The 21,801-nt window shown below is 38.4% G+C and overlaps 1 protein-coding gene across 1 annotated transcript in view; it reads right to left on the bottom strand.

The window, feature by feature from the left end:
• The window catches only part of TPPP (tubulin polymerization promoting protein), a 75,202-nt gene extending 58,084 nt beyond the window's left edge, over nucleotides 1-17,118 (bottom strand). The window contains exon 1 of the mRNA XM_066323578.1: nucleotides 16,521-17,118. Within this exon, the coding sequence (XP_066179675.1) occupies nucleotides 16,521-16,744 (224 nt within the window). The 5' untranslated portion in view covers nucleotides 16,745-17,118. The remainder of the gene's footprint in view (nucleotides 1-16,520) is intronic.
• Between the last annotated feature and the right edge of the window lie 4,683 nt (nucleotides 17,119-21,801).

Raw genomic sequence — 21,801 nt, forward strand, 5'->3', positions numbered from 1 at the left:
AAGTCTGCCAAACAAGTAGTTACAAAAAAGCTACATCCAGCTTCAGAAAGAAGCCATTTTGACTCCTCAGGTGAGAGAGCCTGATCCTCTCTCTATGTGTCCTGAGTGGGTAACACATTTTCCAAATGGAACTCACAGTTGTCCCAGAGAATCTGCAGAACAGTCCCTGCCAATAATGTCTTAGCACTTTGTGAAAGCTATAAACAGAGAGTGACCAAATTCTCTATGGGGATCTATCACCTCCCCTGGATTAAAGAACTGTATATAAAGATCTTTACAGTGCTGACTCATGTGCATCTGAAACCAATCCAAAAGAAAGGCAGAAGATTATGACAGCTGATATCAATTCAGATATTCTTTCATTTACATTCCTCAAAACATGCAGGTTACAGTAAATGGAGGTTTACCCACACAGGTGCAGACATCATCACAAACCAAAATGACAAGGAACAATTGGGAAGACTCCAAGACACTGGAATGAATTGTGAAAGCAGAGAGGAGACTATAAAAAAACAAGCGTATATATTTTTGGAAATCTGTGACTTACTTAGACCAACACCTACTGAAGGAAGGTATTGAGCCAATGCTGGGTAAGATTTGCTGCCCTCTTGATTTTAGCTTTGCATAAAAGTGTACTTTCATCTACAAACATAAATTAGTACATTCTGACACTAACAATCTCCAGTAGCTCTGAGTTACTTACATTTAGAAAATAATGCTTCACATCCATTTTTCTTGGATTCCTATCTCAACTCTGAAACTGTTTTCTTCAAAGCCTCTGATTTCACCAGCAGAAGCAGCAAAGTACTGCTCCAAACTGTCATCCACTGACATGCTGGTGCAAGAATATTCAGTGTATCTATTCCCACAATGTTCTGTATAGAAGGGCAAGTTTTCTAAATAGTGGACAATTAATGGTGCAATTAGTATTAGACTCCCGTGCTCTTATTCCAATGCATGTCAGAAAATGGTCCTACTTTCCAAGTATATACTATTTGTGGTACAAAATCTTCTGAATGAGGACCACTGACAAATTTCCATGGGGTCTAAGTCAACATATAGCATCTCACCCTCCATCAGCACTGACAACAGGATAGATGTTGTTCATAAGAAATCAAGTATATCCTCAAACTGGCTCTTGCAAGACAACAGAATGATACAAAATCAATAGTTTAACACAATGCCATGTATATATACACAATTCAGCTCTATATTTTGTGCTGCATGTACCAGAGCCTGTGCAGGTCTACTCTGAAACCTCTCAAAACATACAACTGACAAACATCTTTGCAGATTTACATGCTGGTCTTTTTTATTACAGAACCTCTACCTTAGGAATGTTTACACAACTAATCAATTTAAACTAGCTTAAGTTCTTGATGAATCTATTTATGGTCATTTAATGTCTTGTAGTAAGGACAGCAAAACCAGTAGGAATTCAACAGCAAATGTTTCAGGCTAATGCTCTCCTTCAATTACTTAACAAAGTTTAACAGGGTAGAACACAATCAAAGCAAATTTTATGCACTCCTGAACATCTTATCCTACACCTACAGAGTACTCTATACCTACACATCAACAAAGTTCTGAGATCACAGCTACAAAAACTACTAAGTCTTTATGTCTGTCTAACCTGGAGCACTTATAAGGTGTCCAACCCTTTAGAGGCATTAGAAGCCAAATCCTCTCATAATTCAAAGCTCAAAAAACCCTCCAGATTTTCAAATGGAGCTCAACAAACATGACAAGCAGAAATTCTGGCCACAAATCTTCTGAGTACATGAAAATCAGGTACATTCTATACGCTTTTCTTAAAACAACAGCATATTACAATTAACAATGCTATTGAGAGGTTAGTCAGTACTGTAACTCTGTTCTGAGTTGACCTGCCTCCTATCCCATATATCCATCCCATATCTTGGATACATTGTTATGTCTCGCAGCTGAATCCCGCCCTCTTGGGCGGGTGCCTGCAGTTCTTTCTGGTTGTTTTTTTTTTTTTTTTTTTTTTTTTTTTTTCCTGTTTCGGCTCTTGCTTTTGCTAGCTCGGCTGCCTTTGCCTTCTTCGCTTCGCTTTGCTTTGCTTTGCTCTCCGGCTGCCCCTGCTGCCGTTTTTTCCCCCCCGCTGCTTCTGTTTGGTTTTTTTCCCTCCTTCCTTCTTTCCCCCCTCCCAAGGTTTGAACCGGCTCCAGACCTGACCTGACCTGAGGAGCTGGAGAAGTCCCGGGCCTGCCAGAGACACGTCAGCACCCTCCTCATCATCACAGCACCCTCCACATCATCGTTTCCCACTATTCGGTGTTGGGGAGTGTATTTTTGTCAAGAAACCAGTTTTTCCACTTTTCCTCCAAGGTATTTTCCTTCCCGAACCCAGGGCTTGGTGGGGGGGGAAAGGGGTGATGGAGGTTTGGTTTAGGGGACTCCTTTTGGAGGTTCTTCCCTAATTTACTCCAAACCAGGACGAACTCCTTTAAAAATCACTATTTCTGCTGCAGAAGCTGTGCTCTTTGGCAAATGACTTCTTCCAAGATTAAGAGATCACACCTGGGGCAAGCGCGTATAGAAATCTAATCCACATTTGGCCTAAGTTATTTTGGGTATCTGTCTCCAGAAAGTACGTGTTGTCATCTTACTCATCTCAAAGCTTTGACAAATGGAGTTGAAAAACTTACAAAAACAGCAAATGTCATCTTAGATAACATCAAGTCAATGCCCCTAACACTAAAGAAGTCCAACTCTCCTTAGGTAGTTGTTAAGTCTGACTGCTCTGTTACCTCCTAGTACCTAGGTTACTATCACTTCACTGTCCATCTGGACTATGGCTTTCACAGATTAGTACTCAAAGACAAGGAAGCCAGTGACTGGTTGACACAGTGCAGCATCTAAATTGACAATAAAACGAACAATCTTCCAAGCATGCATGAGATACTGTATTGTTTGGCTAAGAACACAAAATTGCATCAGGAAAGAAATGTTGACTAAAGCTGCAGTCAGCTGGATTTGCAAGTCAGACTCAAAACCAGAATCTTAAATCAGCACACGGAGTTCATCCTGTTCAGTACAGAAGCAGGAAAACCAGCAGTTTATTTAACTGCCTAGTACCCTCTCTACAGTTTCTCCATCTGGTTAGAGGAGTCCCAATAGGCCACAGTCTGTTGTCTTAATAAAAAAAGGATCAAGCTAGTTCTGTACACTTTAATTCAGCAGATTTCCCTGCTATGACATCCACTTCAGCATAATGCAAAGCTCTCCCATTACTCTCAGCTGAGGTGAAGTGATGAAAGAAAAGCAATCTGTCTGGAGCAGGACAGCACAGCTCCAGCTTTTCTGTAAAGGTAAGGAAATAATTTCTATTTGATTTTACTATGAAGTCTGGGGAAAAATTATGCTATTATGTTTTTTAAATAAAGGATGAACTGCTGAAACACATGGCAAATGTACTAGCTCTCTAAAGCATCTACTGAATTGAATATTCTTCATTGTTCTTTTTAAACTATTATCAGGATGTCCTGGTAACAAAAAATATTTATTCAGATTATAGTCATTAATTTTAGATTTTCATCCATACCACTCATTATCTCTAATAATTAGCATTAAAATATCCTGTACTCAAATCTCAGACAGTTCACCACAATTTTCATCTCACATCTAGAAATAAAATTCTTTATTTCTGGATATACACAGGACAATCATCAAATAGAGTGGTTATCAGCTACCATATGGGGTACATATTTTCTTTTATTATAGCTACCTTTCTGTACCTTCTCATATTGTTCTGTTAGACTTGAAACCTATTTCTCAACCTACAAAGCTCTCTAGACTAAAAAAAGACAGAACCTATAAATACCAAATCACTCCCTTTTTCTTATTTTTCCTATTCTTTTAAGAATACCAGCTCACCTGGTAATTTTTTAACTGAAAATTAAAAAAGTGCCCAAAAATCAAATAAAACATCTTCCCTGGAAACCTTCTTGTAGAGCTGAAAACACTAATGTTTGCATTTTCTTCCTGTCATGGAAGAAAATGTAAACAGCCAACATTTGGAAGAAAGGTTATTTCCTACCTGTTTCAAACTGCAACACAGGAGGACAGCCCACAAAGGAGTATCAAAATAGAGCTCCTTGTATTCCCCTAGTGGCACAAACTACCTTAGTGTAACAGTAACTGCTGTGCGCAGGAAGTGATGGGAGAGCCCAGGGCAAATATTGCAGGCATCACTTTTAAGGCAGCCCATACCAGAGGTTTGTTCTAGCAGAAGCAAACACATGACATCTTTTTGTGTAATACAGGCTGCATATGATGATAAGAACTGCCCACCCTCTACTCTAAGATCCTCTTGTCAGTAGCTCCTCTTATTACTCTCACATTGGTCTGGGTCAGATAAACCCTCCACTCCACTGTCTGTTCCACTCAAAAGTTTAACAACACTGTCACCTCACAAAGAGTAACAAACACCTCGAATAGCACAAAGCAGTGAAATCCAGGCTTACTTAGTACCGAATTGGGAATTTTAATGAGTATATCTGGAGAGCCTGTATAACTGAGATAGATTCCAGACAATAAGCACAGACTCATTTTGTTTTCTCACACAGATTTTTCAGTGGAGCTGTAATGAGCTACTATCGTGTTACAGTATCACTGTATTATCTGTTGTTAACCACAAGAAAAACAACTTCTCTTGTACACAATTATAAAGATATAATAAAAGCTATCAGTTGCACCTTTTACATACCATTAAAATATCATATTGACAGTACAGTAACTACTTGTTAGCTTATTTTCATTTTAAACAATATTTGCAACTAAAGGGCATATAATAAAGAACCAAGACATCTGGGCAATGAAGTAAGTGCTGTCATGTGTCATGAGAGTCACAGCCTGGTGCCAAAGATCACCAGTGTTCTGCAACTGCTGATGCCCACGATCACAAATGGCACTAAGTGGTACAATGCTCTCCTGTCTGAGCAGAGACAAACAGATGTACTAGCTCCCGCTCCCCAGACGATGGTTGTGGCTTATTCTTTTCCTTAGAGTCTTCTATGTTTCTCCCTAGAAAAAAAACACACTAGAAAACATTTTGCTGCCCTGAGCATCCGAATGCCACAATCATGAAACAAGGTAACAGAAGTATCTAGTAGTTTGCTGAAGAAAAATACATCCACTGAAAGCTCTGCAGCTGCACTGGCCTGGCTTGTTTGCAGCAGGAAAACTGCATGGATTTTATCGACTCAAAAGACCCCATAAAATCAACTTATGTGTCAAAAGGCCAGACACATCATATGAAGCTACTGCCGCAATCATGAAAACAAGGTAACAGCGTGAGACTGGAAGATTTCCCACACTTTCAGGTCTTTTCCCTCCAGAACAAAGTTGAGGCAAAGAAGAGGAAAGATGATTCACTGCTGCCAAGGGAGCATTCCTCACTTTCTGTCAGCACACGTTACCATCCTTTCGACAAAGCTCACAGTTCAATACCCAAGCAAATGCCACAAAAGCTTTGCAGCTGGCACAGTGCAAAGGGCTCCATGAGCGGGGCACTGCAGCACCACACCCCTGCAGCTGCACAGGGCTCACTTCTTCAGCACCACAATCCCTGGCAAGCTTGCGGGAACTCTGGGCTGGGCAGCTTGGCACACAGCATGGCATCATTCCCAAAAGCTCTCCAGAACCAATTCCTGAGAAGGAAAAGCACTGAGAAAACCCACGGGACTTCAGGAATATCACACGTTCAAAACAGACACCGAGTGCTCTCGCTTTCACAAGGAACTCTTGGCTCCACTGAAACGACTTTGCCTCAAGGTATTTTCCACCGCTTGCCATCATTGACAAAAGATTTAGGGTTGATTTAAAGCTGCTCCACAGCTTAGGCAGAAACTTAATGATGCAAAACCCTGCAGCAGGGTTTTCTGGTAGGTTTTCTTTCCTGAATTACAAATGCTCACATAGGACAGACACAGTCCCTGCCTGCCTGATGGACTGACTGTGTCTTTTCAGCAATCAGTGCTGGGAATGCCTGCTCTGCCAGAAACAATGGTGACAGGCAGTAGGTGAGCTGCCCTTGTTACTCCTCACCAGAAGAGTACAACACCTTAGGCACAGTACTCCTGGCTACACTGTCAGCTGCAGTCAGCTTTCCTCGCTGAAACTGAACGCTTTCTTACATTTGCTCCTTCAACCACAGAACTTCACCATCTAACAGCACATCTTCCTAGAAAAAAATGGCCATGGAGATTTCTTTATCCAATTAAAATGTTCTGGGAGCCTGCAGAATCGGCACCAACATTCAGAGTCTCAGCAAGGTTTTGAAAATTATTGATCTGCTGGCAATATCCACCACCTTTGTAAAATGAGAAACAAAAAATGACTGTAACACAGAAAAAAATTTCAAATGGAAGGTCTGCCCTTGTTTTGGGGGGGCAGAGGATTGTACCAGAAGTCCCTACCAAAACTGTCTTTACTTTGTTTATAAATTCATGGGAATACATGCACATGCATTACAAATCTGCAGAAAGTCAGGAACAGAGATCAACTTTCAAACAAAACCTGAATATCATTCACATTCCTTTAGTTTAGCACGTGCACAGACACATCCACACAAAAGAAAATGACAAGCAACTCCATTTCAATAATGCCAGAAAGTAACACCATTTTAACTAATCCTGCTGATGATTTAATGTCCAGTCTTTAATGTGACTGGTTCCAAATTCAGCTGTAAAAATGTCCTCCTAAACGCCTTGATAATGGAAAGAATACATCAATTAGGCTCTTCCAAGTCAAGCCACTGTTGTTTTTTTAAGGAAAGACAAGCAAAAAGGTTGAAGAACAATAAACATCACATCAGATGGAGCACACTTCCATTCACAAACATCACATCCCACGCAGACTACATCTAAATTCTTTTAGTAGTTTTACACCCAAAGACAGATTAAATATACCTAATTACAACACATATAGTATATTAACCCTCTGTCCAAGATGAAGGATTTCTAGCTTGTGTCTATTTTTAGAAGTAAATAACATTTATACACACACAGAAACATTTTTTTCCCTATAAAATTTCCACTCTAACTTCAGAACAAGAAGTTAATTTCTACTGCCTATACTGGAGAACAAAGAAATTAATATTTATTCCACAGGTCACCATTACCACAACCAGCCCCCTGACCATCTTGGTAGCCTTGCACCAGGTCTGTTCCAGTGTATCAATCTCTTTCCTGCACAGAGGAGCCCCAGATTGGGCCCAGCACTCCCAATACAGTCTTACAAGTCCAAGCTGAAAGAAAGAATCACTTCCCCAGACTTGCTGACCACACGCTGACTCATGCAGGCCAGAATGTAGCTACTCTTCCTTGCTGCCACAAGTCACACTCGCTGCAAGGACTGCTGTCAACTCACCTTCAGAAGTTTCCCATCTGTGCTGGTTTTGGCTAGAGTAGTTAATTTTCTTCACAGTGACTAGTATGAAGTGGTATTTTTGATTTGTGATGGAAACAGTGTTGAGAGATGATTTCGTTATTGCTGAGCAGCACTTACACAGCTTCAAGGCCTTTCCTGCTTCTCCTACTGCTCCTCCAGCAAGGAGGCTGGGGGTATGCAAGGAGTTGGGAAGGGACACAGTCAGGACAGCTGACCCCAACTGACCCATGATGTATTCCATATCATGTAACATCATGCTCAGCATACAAGCATTGGGGAGGAGGAAGTGTGGGTTATTCAGAGTGATGGTCTTTTAAGTCACTATTCTGCATGATGGAGCCCTGTTTTTTTGGGGATGGCTGAACACCTGCCTGTCCATGGGAAGGGGTAAATTACTTCCTTGGTTGGCTTTGCTTGTGTGAGTGGCTTTTGCTTTTCCTCTTGAACTGTTTTTATTCCACTCTTAAGTTTTCTCCCACTTAGGCTTCTGATTCTCTTCCCCACTGCACCAGTGGTGGAAACAGAGTGGCTACATGGAGCTAATTTTCCATCTGGGGTTAAACTATGATATTGACACCATCACCACCTCCAGGACTGCCTCCTAGACTGCTGACCCACTCTCCAGCCCATGCCTCATCAATTTGGTCATGATGTGACTTGAGGTCAAGTCCTTGCCATAATCAGTGTATACTAACTACACCCCTTTAACTACAGCATCAGTCATTTCATCGAAGAAAGCAATGAGGTCAATCAGGCATAATTCATCCTTGGGAAATTCATCATGCTGGTTTCTCCAAATCACCTTCTTGTCTTTTGTGTGTTGAGAAAGGAATTCCAAAAGGATTTACTTCATAACCTCCCCACGGACTGAGGTTATGCTGATTGGCCTGAACTCTAACTTTCCTCACTCTGTTTCTTCATGCATGGGCTGTATTCCTCCAAGAAAGCCTTTTCCTGTTTCCATCTCTTGTGTACCTCCTTCTTGTGGTCCAGCCCAGTCAAAAGCTCCATGTTTACAGTTGCTAGCCTGTTGCCATGCTTGCCCAACTTCCTGCACATGGAAATGAAACATTCTCATGCTCTGATGAAGCTGCCTTTAAGACCAACCAGCTCCCGTGGACACCTCTACTCTCCAGGGCAGTTTCCAGAGAGTAAAGGAAGAGGCCAAGATATGCCCTTCTGAAGTTCAGGTTTGTAATTCTGTTGCCACTCTTGATCATTCCTCTCATGATCCTCAACTTTACAATCACCTGGTTGCCGCAGACAAGGCTGCCTCAATCATCTACTACTTCAATCCATGAAATCAAAATTGATATTTAACAATCTGAAAAACACTTGCTTGTTACTTAGTTTATTTAGTCAGCAAAACTAAGGCATATTTCACATAGCTGCTTTTATAAATGAAAAGCAGGTAGTTTTAAATTATGGTGCAATAGGCTGACCTGCAAAAAAAACCAAAACAAAACAAGAACCGACTTCTACTCTAAGCCAGTAGAAGTTCTTCTAGCACACAAGTGGCATAGGCCACAAAGTGTGGCAAATACGAAGCAAGCTGCTACATTTAGTACTGTGCATGACATCATGCAGCATTCCATATCAGCTGGGAAATGAATCACTCACCACTGTACCTACAGGTTTTCAAGTGATGTCTGCTCCTGCAAAATGGTATTTTTAAAATCCTAATCAGCAAACATCACTACAGGTATAAAATCTATCCATTATACACGCATAAAACAAGTCTATGTTACAGCAAGTGAATTTAAAACCATCTTCCTTCTCATACGCAATCACTGCTTTACTTTTAGAATTTATACCTCTTGGCAGAAGAGGGAGAAGAGCTGCTTTGTTTTTTAAATAAAAAGCTTTTGAAGGATAAAGTGCAAATGGCAACATTACATTTGGCTCTTTAGGCAAGAAAGGCAATTGGATCTTAATTTCAATTAAAATACAGATGCAGCAAAAAAGAACATTTTCTGTTGAAACTTACCTACATTTCTACCTAAAAATGCAAAACTTTACAATTTGCCTGCAACTTACCAGAAAAGATTTTGCTCTGTTTATTGTTCTATAACCACTCAAAACTTATTTCCTGATGCAGACATATTTAAGTACAAAAGTTAACTGTTATGCTTACTTCTTGCATAAAGCAGGATTACAATAATCCTTTTCTATGTCGCTATCAAAAGAATGTCTCCAGTATGGATGTAAAATACAGCTTGCAACTACTAGGTGCTTCATTTATATATGAAGACCACTTCATACCTATTTAAATACTTCAAAAATTTAAGAGAGGCTTTAGTAAAAATCTTCATTAAAGACTATTTACTTCAGAGAAACCTCATTAATAGATATTTGTTTTGAATAAGCTCAGGTGTCAAAGTACTAGTCTTTTCAAATACAGTAAGAAAGCAAGAAGCATCATACTTGTTCAGTACAAAGAAAAGACAATTATATTACAGTTGACAAATGGGCAAAGCATTCTTGCCAGCTTCTCAGAGCAAACATTACCCATTTCAAGTCTTGCAACCATGGTGAACTATTGCTGCATGAAGACCCAGCTGTTCCCAGGTGGAAGCACTCCTGCAGAGTGCTATAGTTCCTATAGTTCGTAATAGTTCCTACCTATTTTGCCTGACTGATCCAGGCTGTGGGAGCTGGGCTAAACACACACACAGCTACATGTGCAAGACAGTGAGGACAGCGCATGGGTGGGTCTGCTCAAAAGTCAGGGCACAATAAAGTGTGTTGTGAAGATTCTCCATGGGAACAAAACCTTCCTTTCTCAAAGAGATGGAGGAGAGTTTTCTGGCCTTTAGAATTCATGGCTTCCTCAGCAACAAGAAAACATGTCAAAGCAACATCAGGAAGTACTAATAGAACTTCAGAAGACAACTATGTTTCCACTTGATCTTTTACCAAGAATATTTTAGAGGGCAGGGAGTAAGGTATATTTACAAAGCTTCTGTAGCTTAACTAATCTTCAATAACAATCCAGTATACAACCACAAATTTTTTTTCAAAATTTAACACATAGTAACACCAAAACAAATAAATGTTTCCATGGAGATGACTACCTAAATAAATGCTCACAATGAATCCAAGGGCTGACGTCACCCAGGCCTGCCTGCAACCACAGTAACATGTCAGTGTAAACAGAAATATTTTTATTTTTCTATCTAATAATGTCATAGAATTATCAGTTTTATGGCAGTGCTTAAAACATATTCTTGCAATGCTGAGTGATAACACTTCTAAAATAAGAGCAGAGGTATTTATGTCAAGGCTATTACTATTACCATGTTAACTACATACAACAAGTGGAGTATGTGTATGGCATAGCTAACATATCAAATTTCCCAGAGCAGTTGTTGTCCCTCAATAAACAAAGAAATTTAAGTTCCTAAGGCAACATACTGGAATGCTGATCAGAGCTCAGCAGCATCTGTTATTCTTGGGTGTTTTGCTTTCCTTAATACAAAAATACTGAAGTTCTTAGACTGTTGTGTCTCACTGTCTTGGTGGAATAAGAAGAATGCAGCCACATGTTGCTTTTCATACCAAATGCAGAACTCTTCAGTGCCCTTCTCCTCTGTCACCTTGCCTTCTCCAGGGCAACAAGATTGACTAAATCCATACTTGCACTCTGCAAGCAAAATACAAGACACGTGGCCTACAAACTTTTGGAACTCCAGAAGAGAACCAGAAAAGAAACAGTTAATGAAGACATTTTCCAAGAAAGCAGACAAGTGTTTCAGCTACAGAAAAGATGCCCAGGGAATTCCCACTGTCATGAAAAACATCTACCTTTAAATGCTATTGCATGACTGCATATTGTATGTCTCTAAATTCAGTAGGCCCAGATTGCATTATCACTTTCCATTAAAAATATAAAAGAATGATGTCTATATAAAGTTCAGATAGTACATGAAAAATTAATGCTTCAAATGATCTAATATTACAAAGATGTTTATATTAAACTCCTACATTTTAGCAGAAACCTGAGCTACAGGGAAATTGAAGATACTATGGTAACAAAAAAAGTTGGAATACTAGTTATAGTCCTGTCACAAATACTTCAGCTACAGTAATGCATGAAAACTTCCTTTCCCACAGAATATTACTGCGACTTATTCTTTGTCTTCAAGTATGGCAGTGAATTTCTGGACCAGCTAGAAAAATCACTTCTTACAAAGTATTTTCAGGCTTTTTTCTAAACAATCACATAGGCTGTTTTTTTTTTTTTCTGAGAAAAGGTTGCCTCATGTTTGCCACTTAAAGACAATAGGTTTTCCTGGTAATAGTTAGCAGAAGGGATTTCTACATAACTTTAAGCAAATACCTTTAAGCTAGCTTTGAAATTAAAATTTACCCTTCAGCTGGTGTTACTGTTTTATGTAGTCCAAGGAACATACAAAGAAAGGAGTACAACATGTCAAGTGATGACCGTGAAACTACAAAAAAACCAAGCTTACTGCATAGTTACATTTACAGTTATGTACTCTTCTGCTGGCTTTGCTGCATTTTTTAAATTTTTTAAAAATTTCCTCCCATATGGTGGAACTTTTGTTAATCACTCTTCACAATTTCTTTTGCTCTTCCAGGTACAGGACGCATGGAAAGTTAGTAACATGATAAGAGATGACTTTATTGTATGCTTTATAACCTAAAAAGTAAGAAAAGTTTATTCTTCTACTCATTACAGAAGCTGTAGTCTATTCCAACTGCATTAATGCAATCCAAATATTTAGCATAAATGTAGGTGTTTTAACTCTGCTCCCTAGGGATGCAAATCATAAATACTCATACATGTGGCTACTCTCATAAGAGGGCTTTAGCTTTTCATTTCAAGTAATTCCATTGCAAAATTCTTTGCTGCTTCATTTCTTGTATTTTCTGAGCTCACGATTTTAATAAGCATAAACTTATACTACAGTCCACCAAATTGGAAGAACTTATGGGACTCGACAAATTACTGTTAAACAGAAATATTTAGTGGAGGGAAGGGGAGAGATCACCCAATTTACGTAAATTGTAAAAATGTAATGTAATGTAATTACAAACAAATGTAATTCTATCAATAATTCTTTCATGTCTACTACTGTGGATTCTTCGCATTAGACTATCCCTTCTTCTTATCCTCAAGTACATATAAATGTTGTGCTCACATGAAGGCCTTCAGCAGGCCTTTTATGCAAGACAAACAGACAAACTGCATTTCACTCTTGCCTTCTACACTAATGCATTCTACACTAATTTTCCTGTTTGTAACAAAGGCTCAATGGAATTTCTTCAACCTTTATAACAACAGTAAACTTAACTTTAAATGACCTAATCTCTGAAAGACAGAGACAGACACAGATCCTAGCTTTCAAGAAGTGTCACAGACTATTTAAAACTTTCTGAAGTTTGTTCACGTGGTTTGGTAGAGGTGGAGAGTGGGTGTTAAGTCTACAAAAATGTTCATTATTTCAGAGGTAAAATCTCTCCTGGAGCATAGCAAGTTGCCAATCAGTGAATAAAACATTATCTTTCCGAAGTTCTTAGATAACCATATCTCGTATTAATTTTCCTTGTTACTTTACCCTATCAGCAATATTCAGTTCCTACCTATTTTGCCAATATCTACTAGAATAATAAATTAAGCCTGGGAAAGTCAGCAAGACAACAAATGTGGGCTTTACACATAGTAACTCATAAATCCAAAGAACATTTCTACTAGATTAATTATTTTCTAGTTCTTGAACAACATGTGCCATTGTCATAAACTCTAAGTATAGCTTGCTAGAAAACAACCCTGCTATGTACAGTGGCTTCCCAGTAATGGTACCAACAGAAATGCTAGATGGCAATTGTAGTTGGGTATGGGAAACACTGTTTTTTTATGTTTGTTGTATTTCCTGGCTAGCCTACAACTGCTAAAATCCACCAGCCCCATCCCACTGAACCACCACTTTGGCTGATTATAAGAATCCCAGGCTGAGGCTAATCTTGTGAGACATTTTAGTTCAAGAGCCCAAAACCAAGAGCGAAGCACAAAGCCTTCTGGTAACCATAAGCAGAATTCTTACTGAGGCATGGAAGCTGCACTTTGCACTTTTGGAAGGAGTTGGAGATTCTTCTATAGTGTTTCAGGTTTTACATTTAACATAGATGGGGAAAAACTTGGTTTGTCAAAAAACCATAGAGCTCTGCTGTGAAAAAGCTGCCTGTAAAATAAAAATGAGTATGAGTTTCTTATATATTATATACATATCTGCTTTGATGCATTACCAAACCTAGCATTATCCTTGAGCTTAGGATTAATGTGAAGTAAAAGAGAAAGCAAGGAAAAACTGCTGTTGAACATGCTCAAGAATTCTGTATACTCAGCTTATGCTTAACCCTCCTAAGTCAAAGCATATTACTAACACTTGAGCTCCTACAGCCATTAGATCTTCCCTTTTAAAACCTAAAACCTAAAAAATCATATGTGAAATAAATGTGATCTAGACTAAAAGAATTGTTGACACATGCACTCAAGAATAAAATGTAAAAACCCACAAAAACCCAGGAGTTAAGAAAATGTGAAAGTATACCTACTGAAAGCACACATTCAAAAAACAGATCTTCCTAATAAAGATAGCAAATCTAAGCTCCCATATGCCACTTAAGCAATATAATTTAAAAATAAAATCATCTTAAAAGAGAAGAACATATGAAATACATGTTACATGTACATGTATAGGTTGAGGAATGAACAAAAAATTAAACAATTAAAACTAAGATACTTTTGCCTTGGATGCAGTTATCTACTACGCTATTAAATACTAGAGTGCTGGTTTTTGCTAGGCTAGAGTTAACTTTATTCACAGTGGCTGGTATGGGGTTGTGTTTTAGATTTTTGCTGAGCACAGGGTTGACAATTTAGCGATATTTTTGTTATTGCTGAGCAGGCCTTACACAGAGCCAAGGCCCTTTCTGCTTTCCACACTGCCACACTGGCAAGGAATATGAGGCTGGGAGGAGACACAGCCAGGACAGATGATCCCAACTGACCAGAGGGATATTCCAGCCCACATGACATCATGGTCAGTAAATAAAGTGGGGGGAGGAAGGAGGAAAGGGGAGGGGGGGACACATTGGAATGATGGTGTTTGTCTTCCTAAGTGACCATTACATGTAACGGGCTCTGCTCTCCTGAGGATGGCGAACACCTGGCTGCCCGTGGAAGAAGTAAATAATTTCTTGTTTTGCTTTGCTTGCGTGCATGGCTTTTACTCTTCCGATTAAACTGTCTTTATCTCAACCTATGAGTTTTCCAGCTTTTATTCTAAATTCTCTCCCTAGTGCTGCTGGTGGGGGAGTGAAAAGTGGCTGCATGGGGCTTGCTTGCTGGCTATGGTTGAACCAGGACAACTGGATAGAGGAAAAGATGGCATGCCTCTTCCAAGAGAAATGACAACACTTAACAGCAGCCACAGGAGTGAGGTCTGAGAAACTGCTGAGCTAGCCCTCCCTCTCAAGAGACAGAGACAACAACCCCCAAGCTGAGCTAGGAGCATTCAACAGCAGCATGAGGATTTGCTGACATGCCCCAGGAGCCTCAGGTACCTGCCATTTTATAATTCACTCTGCGCAACAGGACTGGATTCCTTCTGTCCCAACAGTCACTAAACTTGATACTTCTTTATATCTGCTAATGCTGTGCATCTGTTTATGCCATATCATGGGGTCATTCTGCCACTAAAGAGCCCAGAAATTGATAAGAGAAAACAGCACTAAGGTTTTATTTATCTACAGGAAATAATAAAACAAATTTTTAGGCTGATGGAAGTCAAAGAAAATTTGGAAATACCATATATCAAGAAAGAAACAAAATCCTACAGCCTAAACATCCATTTCAAATAAGCCATTTCTCTGATGGTACATCTAACTCCATTAATACACCTTTCAAGAAAATACAAGTAGGGACTGATGCAAGAAAGTGGAAGTGTGCTTATGTTATGTTTTCAGTTATCTAGATAAGATCCCCAAGGAGAAAAGAAACAACAAAAGAAATCAATCAAATAAGGTCATTCTAGTATCATTCTATATATGTTACACTGGCCAACTCTCATGATTTCTTTTCTTCTCTGCCTTTCTCTACTTTGATGCAGTCTAAATGGTCAGAGCTCGTAGCAAATTTTTTCCAACTACCTTGTAAGCAATGCAGTTTGCACGTTCTCCCAGCATTACACCATAACAGTTGAGGCACAAGCGAAATAAGTGTTCCTACAAGCGACAATTAAGGGGCCCCTTTAAAAATCAAAACAATGATGTGTGAAACAATTTAAACAATTACTGTGATAATAAAAAGCAGAAAAGACAAGATTATCATATAGGATGTCAGGGGAATACAAAGGTGAAAATAATCCAATGCTACACATAAAGCAAAATCAAAAAAAATTATTTGGGGCTTCATACAGAATATGCCAAAATGTATTAACACCTTTTTAACATATTTCCTTAATAACTTCTCTCAGATTGACAAGTTTCTGACTAGCCTGGTTTTCAGCTGGGGAGAAAGTTTCCCTAAGCTCCAGTCACAAAAATAAGATCAGACGACTAAGACAATCCTAATTCATCACAGACAAGAGTCATTATCCCATATTCACTATCAGTCTGGCATGCCTCTACACTTCAAACCTGAGCTGGTGTTGTGCTGGACATCATGACTGTTGTTCGAATACTGACTTCTGGTATATATCCCACCTTAGCCTCAGTCCTCTGAGGCCAAGCTTTGGCAAGATCATCCTGACTTCATTCAGGTATCTTTCAGGAAACACAGATAGCATTTACTGCAGTCCAGTTTATTGGAATAACCTGCATTTGTCCTGATCACATCATTCTCTTTGTATAGCATTACATCTGTGAAACTGAAGTCAATTTAAGATAGCAGGTCAGAAGCTGAAAGCTGTATCTTCAGACCAAGCAAGAAAATTTTGTAAAGGAACAAGAAAGAGATTTTATCAAACAGCATCTCAGAACATCAGAAGCAACAGAAGGTAAAGTTACTCAAAGTTACAAAACGTGGGGGGAGGGCAGGGGGGTCAAAGACAACGAAACTATGGCTGAAATGAACTTACTTGATTTTACTGAAGACAATGTCAACATCTGTGGTTGTCACATTCTTCCCATCTATGATATGGCAGTCCTTACATAGCTTTGACCAGTTCTTCCCATGCATTTCTTTTCCTGTGGCTCTCGTATCACCATGGACAGCAAATTTTCTAAAGGCCTCTTCCAGAGCACTTATTTCTCCTGCTGCAGCTCCCTCATGGGAGTTTGATTTTGCTGATTTGTCCGCCATTGTGCTACAAAGAAAAGGAGGGTAAACTTACTACATTAATTTGTACTAGATTATTCTCTGTCAATCTACAAGCTAGAGCCCACGTTACAACATATGAAGTCCACAGGAAGAACAAATGGTCTATAAAGTCAGCAAGAACTCACTACCCTCCACCATGAAACACCAGTCTAAAAAGAGAGAACTATGTAACTCCCTGCCCATCTGGGACAAAAAAAAATAGTAAAAAAAAAAAAAAAAAAAAAAAAAAAAAAAAAAAAAGGCAGGGCAAGAAACCAGGGATGCAAAACTAGTTACACCATCATTACATCAGCCATCAAAAGAACATTTAATATTAGCTCCTTTTTTTTTCTTAAATGGCAATCATCACAGTCACTCTATTGATTTGAATAAAAGTATGCCCTTTAGACTGTAGGCATTACTATGTATTTGTGTTTCTGAAGGAAAAATAAACAGCCCTTTATTTTCTGGACTTTCACTTTTAAATTATTTTTTTTACTGAAAAATTAAATATTTATGAAATGTAGCAAAAATATTAATGCTAGAACCCTTATGTTACATTATGTAAAGAACAAACAAGTACAAGACAAGTCTCTCTTGTTACCCAGACCATTTACTTCTCAAGTTTATGCTCAAAGAACTGTAGCTGTGGAATTCATTTGGAATGAACACATCCATGATGGAGGCACAGTGAGAAGGGATGTCATTACTGCAGACAAGAACTTTCAGTCTACTCCAAGTCAATACACTATAGGTTTGCCTTTTAAATGAAACCTTTAACTGCGCAATAGAATACTATTTTCAGGTGACTTCATTAAAAAAAACCCTGAAGTGCCAGAAGCAGGTCACAGAAACCTTTGTCTTCTGCCCATGCACTCTTGGCACGGCAGAAGTAAGAGGCACTAAAAAGCCTAGGCACAGGGAACACTGCCTGCCTGCCCCAATAGCTGCATACAGACTATTGCCACAGTCACACTGGTGGTGCTGCTACAAAGTTTTAACCCATAAAGAGATGGTTCAAGTATGGAAATCTGGCAAATGCCAGGTAAGGGCTGGAAAGCCCATAATACTTACCTGGCCTTTCTTTCAAAGTCCCAGCTGTATGTGGGGTGTGATTAACACATGCAGAGATTGGTAGTTATTTCTAGTTTAGGTTTTATTTCCTCATAGGATAGGAAATTCTTTTGGTTTATATACTGTACATCAGTACAAACACCTCAAGGGAAAGGGCTCTCAAATTCTACCTCCTCCTATATTGTTTAAACTCTGTCACTCAAACAACCACGACATACCCTTTCCTGCACAATGTAACAGAACGAACCACAGCCATTGCTATGCAGCAGTTATTGTTAAGCTTTTTGATCAGAAACTTTTAATTAAAACCATACTAAAAGGACCTTTGTCCTTCACACTTGAGCAAACACAGCATGACCAAAGCAGTACTGCCTCTTTTGAAAACGCTCATGTAAATGTTTAAATCCCTTGTTATATCTTAAGCCTGGAGATCCTTCTGTTTTGTTTACACAGTCAGCACAAGTTTCAGCCAACAAACCAAAATGCTAAACTAAAATTAATATGACAGAAAATTACTAACTGGAGCCAGAGAATTGTATGTGTACGTATGACATAAAAAGAGAAGCACAGAGGAGAAAAAAAGAGTTTGAAAATGACATTTAAAAGTTTAAAAAGTAACCAATTCCTATTACTATTTTCTTTGCATTCTATCTACTATCCAAAGAGGAAGTTTGCCTAAAAAAAACTTATCTGAAAGCACCTCAACTCTGAAACTGAAAACAAAAGCATGCACAATAAATTGCAAGCCACTACAAACATTACAGATGAATACATTTTTACCAAAATGTGTCTAGATCAAATCTTCTGTTTCTTCAGACTACATTCTTTTCCTACCAAAACAGTAGTGAAATAACATTAAAAAACCCAAAAAAATACTGCTGACACAATGTATACAAAAAAGAGTATTTCTTCAAAAATCAGACCATGAAGATCTATGATGTACCTCTATATTCAAGGAATATAGACTTGACTTCCAAAAGCAGAAATCTCTTCCAAGCTTGTACCATTTCAAATCAACTGCAGCTGGAATATAGAGCCAGAATGTTTTCAAGCTAATACTAACTGGCTAGAGAAAGAGAATACAGATCAGCAAAACACAATATCCTGTATAGGATATTAAAAACCAAAGCTACCTTCGTCTGCAAGAAATAGGACAGGAGAAGGTAGAAATTTGCCATGGTAAGGTATGTACAGTTTGCATCAATTTGTAGTTTCATCTTGTGGCAAATAAACTTTCTAATAAATTTTCAGGGACAGCTCCTTGCTCTTAGCAATTCTCTTAAGAAGCTATACTCACAGTGAGTAACTTTAAAAGATACAACAATAGCAGAGTTTACAAGCTGTAAACAAGAAAACATCTGCACCACTCTGTCTCATCTGAAATTGGAAAATATGTGTGCCTTTTAAGTACATTTAAGCCTTTTAAATGTGTACATTTTTAAGTATGTCCTGAACAAAATCTTTCTTTAGCCAGTGTCAGTGCCTTGCTGGCCAATTTTGCTTAATGCTTTGCTGCCTATAACCGTAACTAAACTTTGTACAGCACAGCAGAATAGTGTTTTACTATCCTACACAGTCTTTAATATGATAGCTGTATTAACTGAAAGGATTTTTTACTTACTTTCAGTAGCTAATGAATTTAAACTTTATAAACTTGTTACGGGAAAAACGCTAAAAGGAACATATTTGGCCTTCAGAAAGATAGCTCCAGACTTATTTCTCTCACTCATTAATAAATGAACTTTGTATTAGGGTGGTTTGAGTAGTTCTTGATCAGGCAGAGCAGACACACTACAGAAAAGGCTTTAGTTTTGAATGGTGAAACCTGGTATGCAGAACAGACTCATTTCAAATAAATCCTCGCCATCTAAAGTGGAAAGTCAAGGACAGATTAAAACCAGGACTCTGTGGCAGTTGCCAAATATTACAATGGACACTGCCTGGATCATAATTACAGTTTACTTGTTAAAATCCTATGTAATAGCATGAAATATATTAAAAAGAAGCTACCTGGATTTATGAAAAAAAAATCTAGTCTCAATTTAAACTTTTCTTTCTTAACACTAAAAAAAACACAGTGTGAGGAGAACTAATTTATTAACACACTATAATTAGAAAGTAAAGAACTGCACAACACACAATATGAAATTAGACTTTCAACAGGGCAGCTGCTCTAACATTTTTCAGTGATTAGAGATAAGGAAGGAGATCATGTCATGTTGAAGAAATGATCTCTCAAATAGAAATAAAGAATAAACTATCTGACAAAAAAATCAAGATCTAATGCTCTTTTCAGTCTTCCTTACCCTTTTTCCTTTTAGGCAAATGAATCAAAAGGTAGATTCTGCTGGAATTAAAGATTAGGAGTAATTTGGGGCTGGGCCATAGCAAGATGATAGGTGAAAGACAAAAGAAAGCGATTACTCTAGAATAATCTAGAGTAATCTAAATCTAGAAAATCTAAAATTCAGTAGAACAAAATTAAGCCACTATTCAAAAAGCATGAGCTGTGTAGATGCTGACAACAACTACAGCTAACCAAAGAAATGCCTTTCATCATCATCCAAAAAGTCTAATATGTACACAGTTACACTATACCAATTTCAAGAGCCAGCAGAAAAAAAGGAAGGTGGCACTAGCCACCAATACAAGCCTCTCCTAACACCGCATGCTCTGACCAAGCAGGTCGACATCACCAAAAGCAGCCAGATAAGAAAGAAGTACAAGCAGATACTTGAGTTTAGGAGGTTTGGGAAAAAATCCTCCAAAAAATGGAGTTTCAGAAACCCACAGAATACTTAGACAGTTAGGTGTTGTGCTATGAACTGCTATAGTCTGTGTCCTTTAGTAACACAAAAAAACCAGTTCTTGCCCCTTCCCTCACTTTGCAACAGGTAAATAATACAGTACATTATACAGAGATTAGGTCAGGGATCAAACTAACTCATGTTTACTGATGTCAGCCACTATCTTCATGACTCTCACATGCTAAATAGACTGAAAGTGCAGATCTGTGTTCTCAGCACATGCCTAATCCATTAGAAAATGTTTTCTAATACCAAATGTTTTCTAATACCAAACTTCCTTTTAGTCAAAGACTAGAATATATACGCATCTGCAGACAAACAGCTGGGAGACCTCCACTAGATAGTCATTTATTACCTTGGATTTTTCCATAAAAGATGGGACAAGAAGTTATTGTTTCTGAGAATTTCAGTTGTCAATTTCTAGAGCTGTGTGAATAACCAAAGCCTCAGTATTGACCAACTGCCAAGTCTGCTTTTATTAATTTACACTCTTTCACTTATCCACACCCTTTCCAGTGTCAAAAAATTGCAGGAATTCTGGTATAGCATTGATTTAGATTTGTGAGAATTGTTCTTAGAAGTAATCCATCTCTCAGGAGCAAGGACAACACTAAATCCCAGAGTATTTTTTCCAACAATTTCAGAAGCTTATGCAACTCTTTGAATATGCATGTATCCTACCAGGACAGAATTCACCACAGCACCTTCTCTGCTGTCCCTGACAACTAATTCGTGGCTTATTTGCTCAGCAGAAAGCTTAGTATTTTAGCCTTTGTAACACAAGTTATCATCACTGCCATGCCACAGATAGAGAAACCAAAGGAGATGGAGGGAGAAACATGTCTTTTCTGCTGCCAGTATTCAGAACATCATGAGGACCCCGGGACTCATATTCTACACTAATGGTTAAGGTCACATAAAGCAGATACATAATTAAATCCTTTTAAGATCTATTTCCACATCAAAAACTGCTTTCTAAAAAAAAAAAAAAAAAAAACAACAACTCCGAACATATATATATATATGTATAAAAATAATATATATATTAAAAATTATATATATATATATACACACACATATCAGCAGGATACAAAAATCTGAATGCCTATTTTTTGGGCTATACCATGGACTTTTTCATCTGCTTTGCCTAGCTCACCTCTAAGAGCTTTCACTTGCAGC

This window comes from Sylvia atricapilla, chromosome 1 (assembly GCF_009819655.1).
Source record: "Sylvia atricapilla isolate bSylAtr1 chromosome 1, bSylAtr1.pri, whole genome shotgun sequence".
Taxonomy (NCBI): Eukaryota; Metazoa; Chordata; class Aves; order Passeriformes; family Sylviidae; genus Sylvia; species Sylvia atricapilla.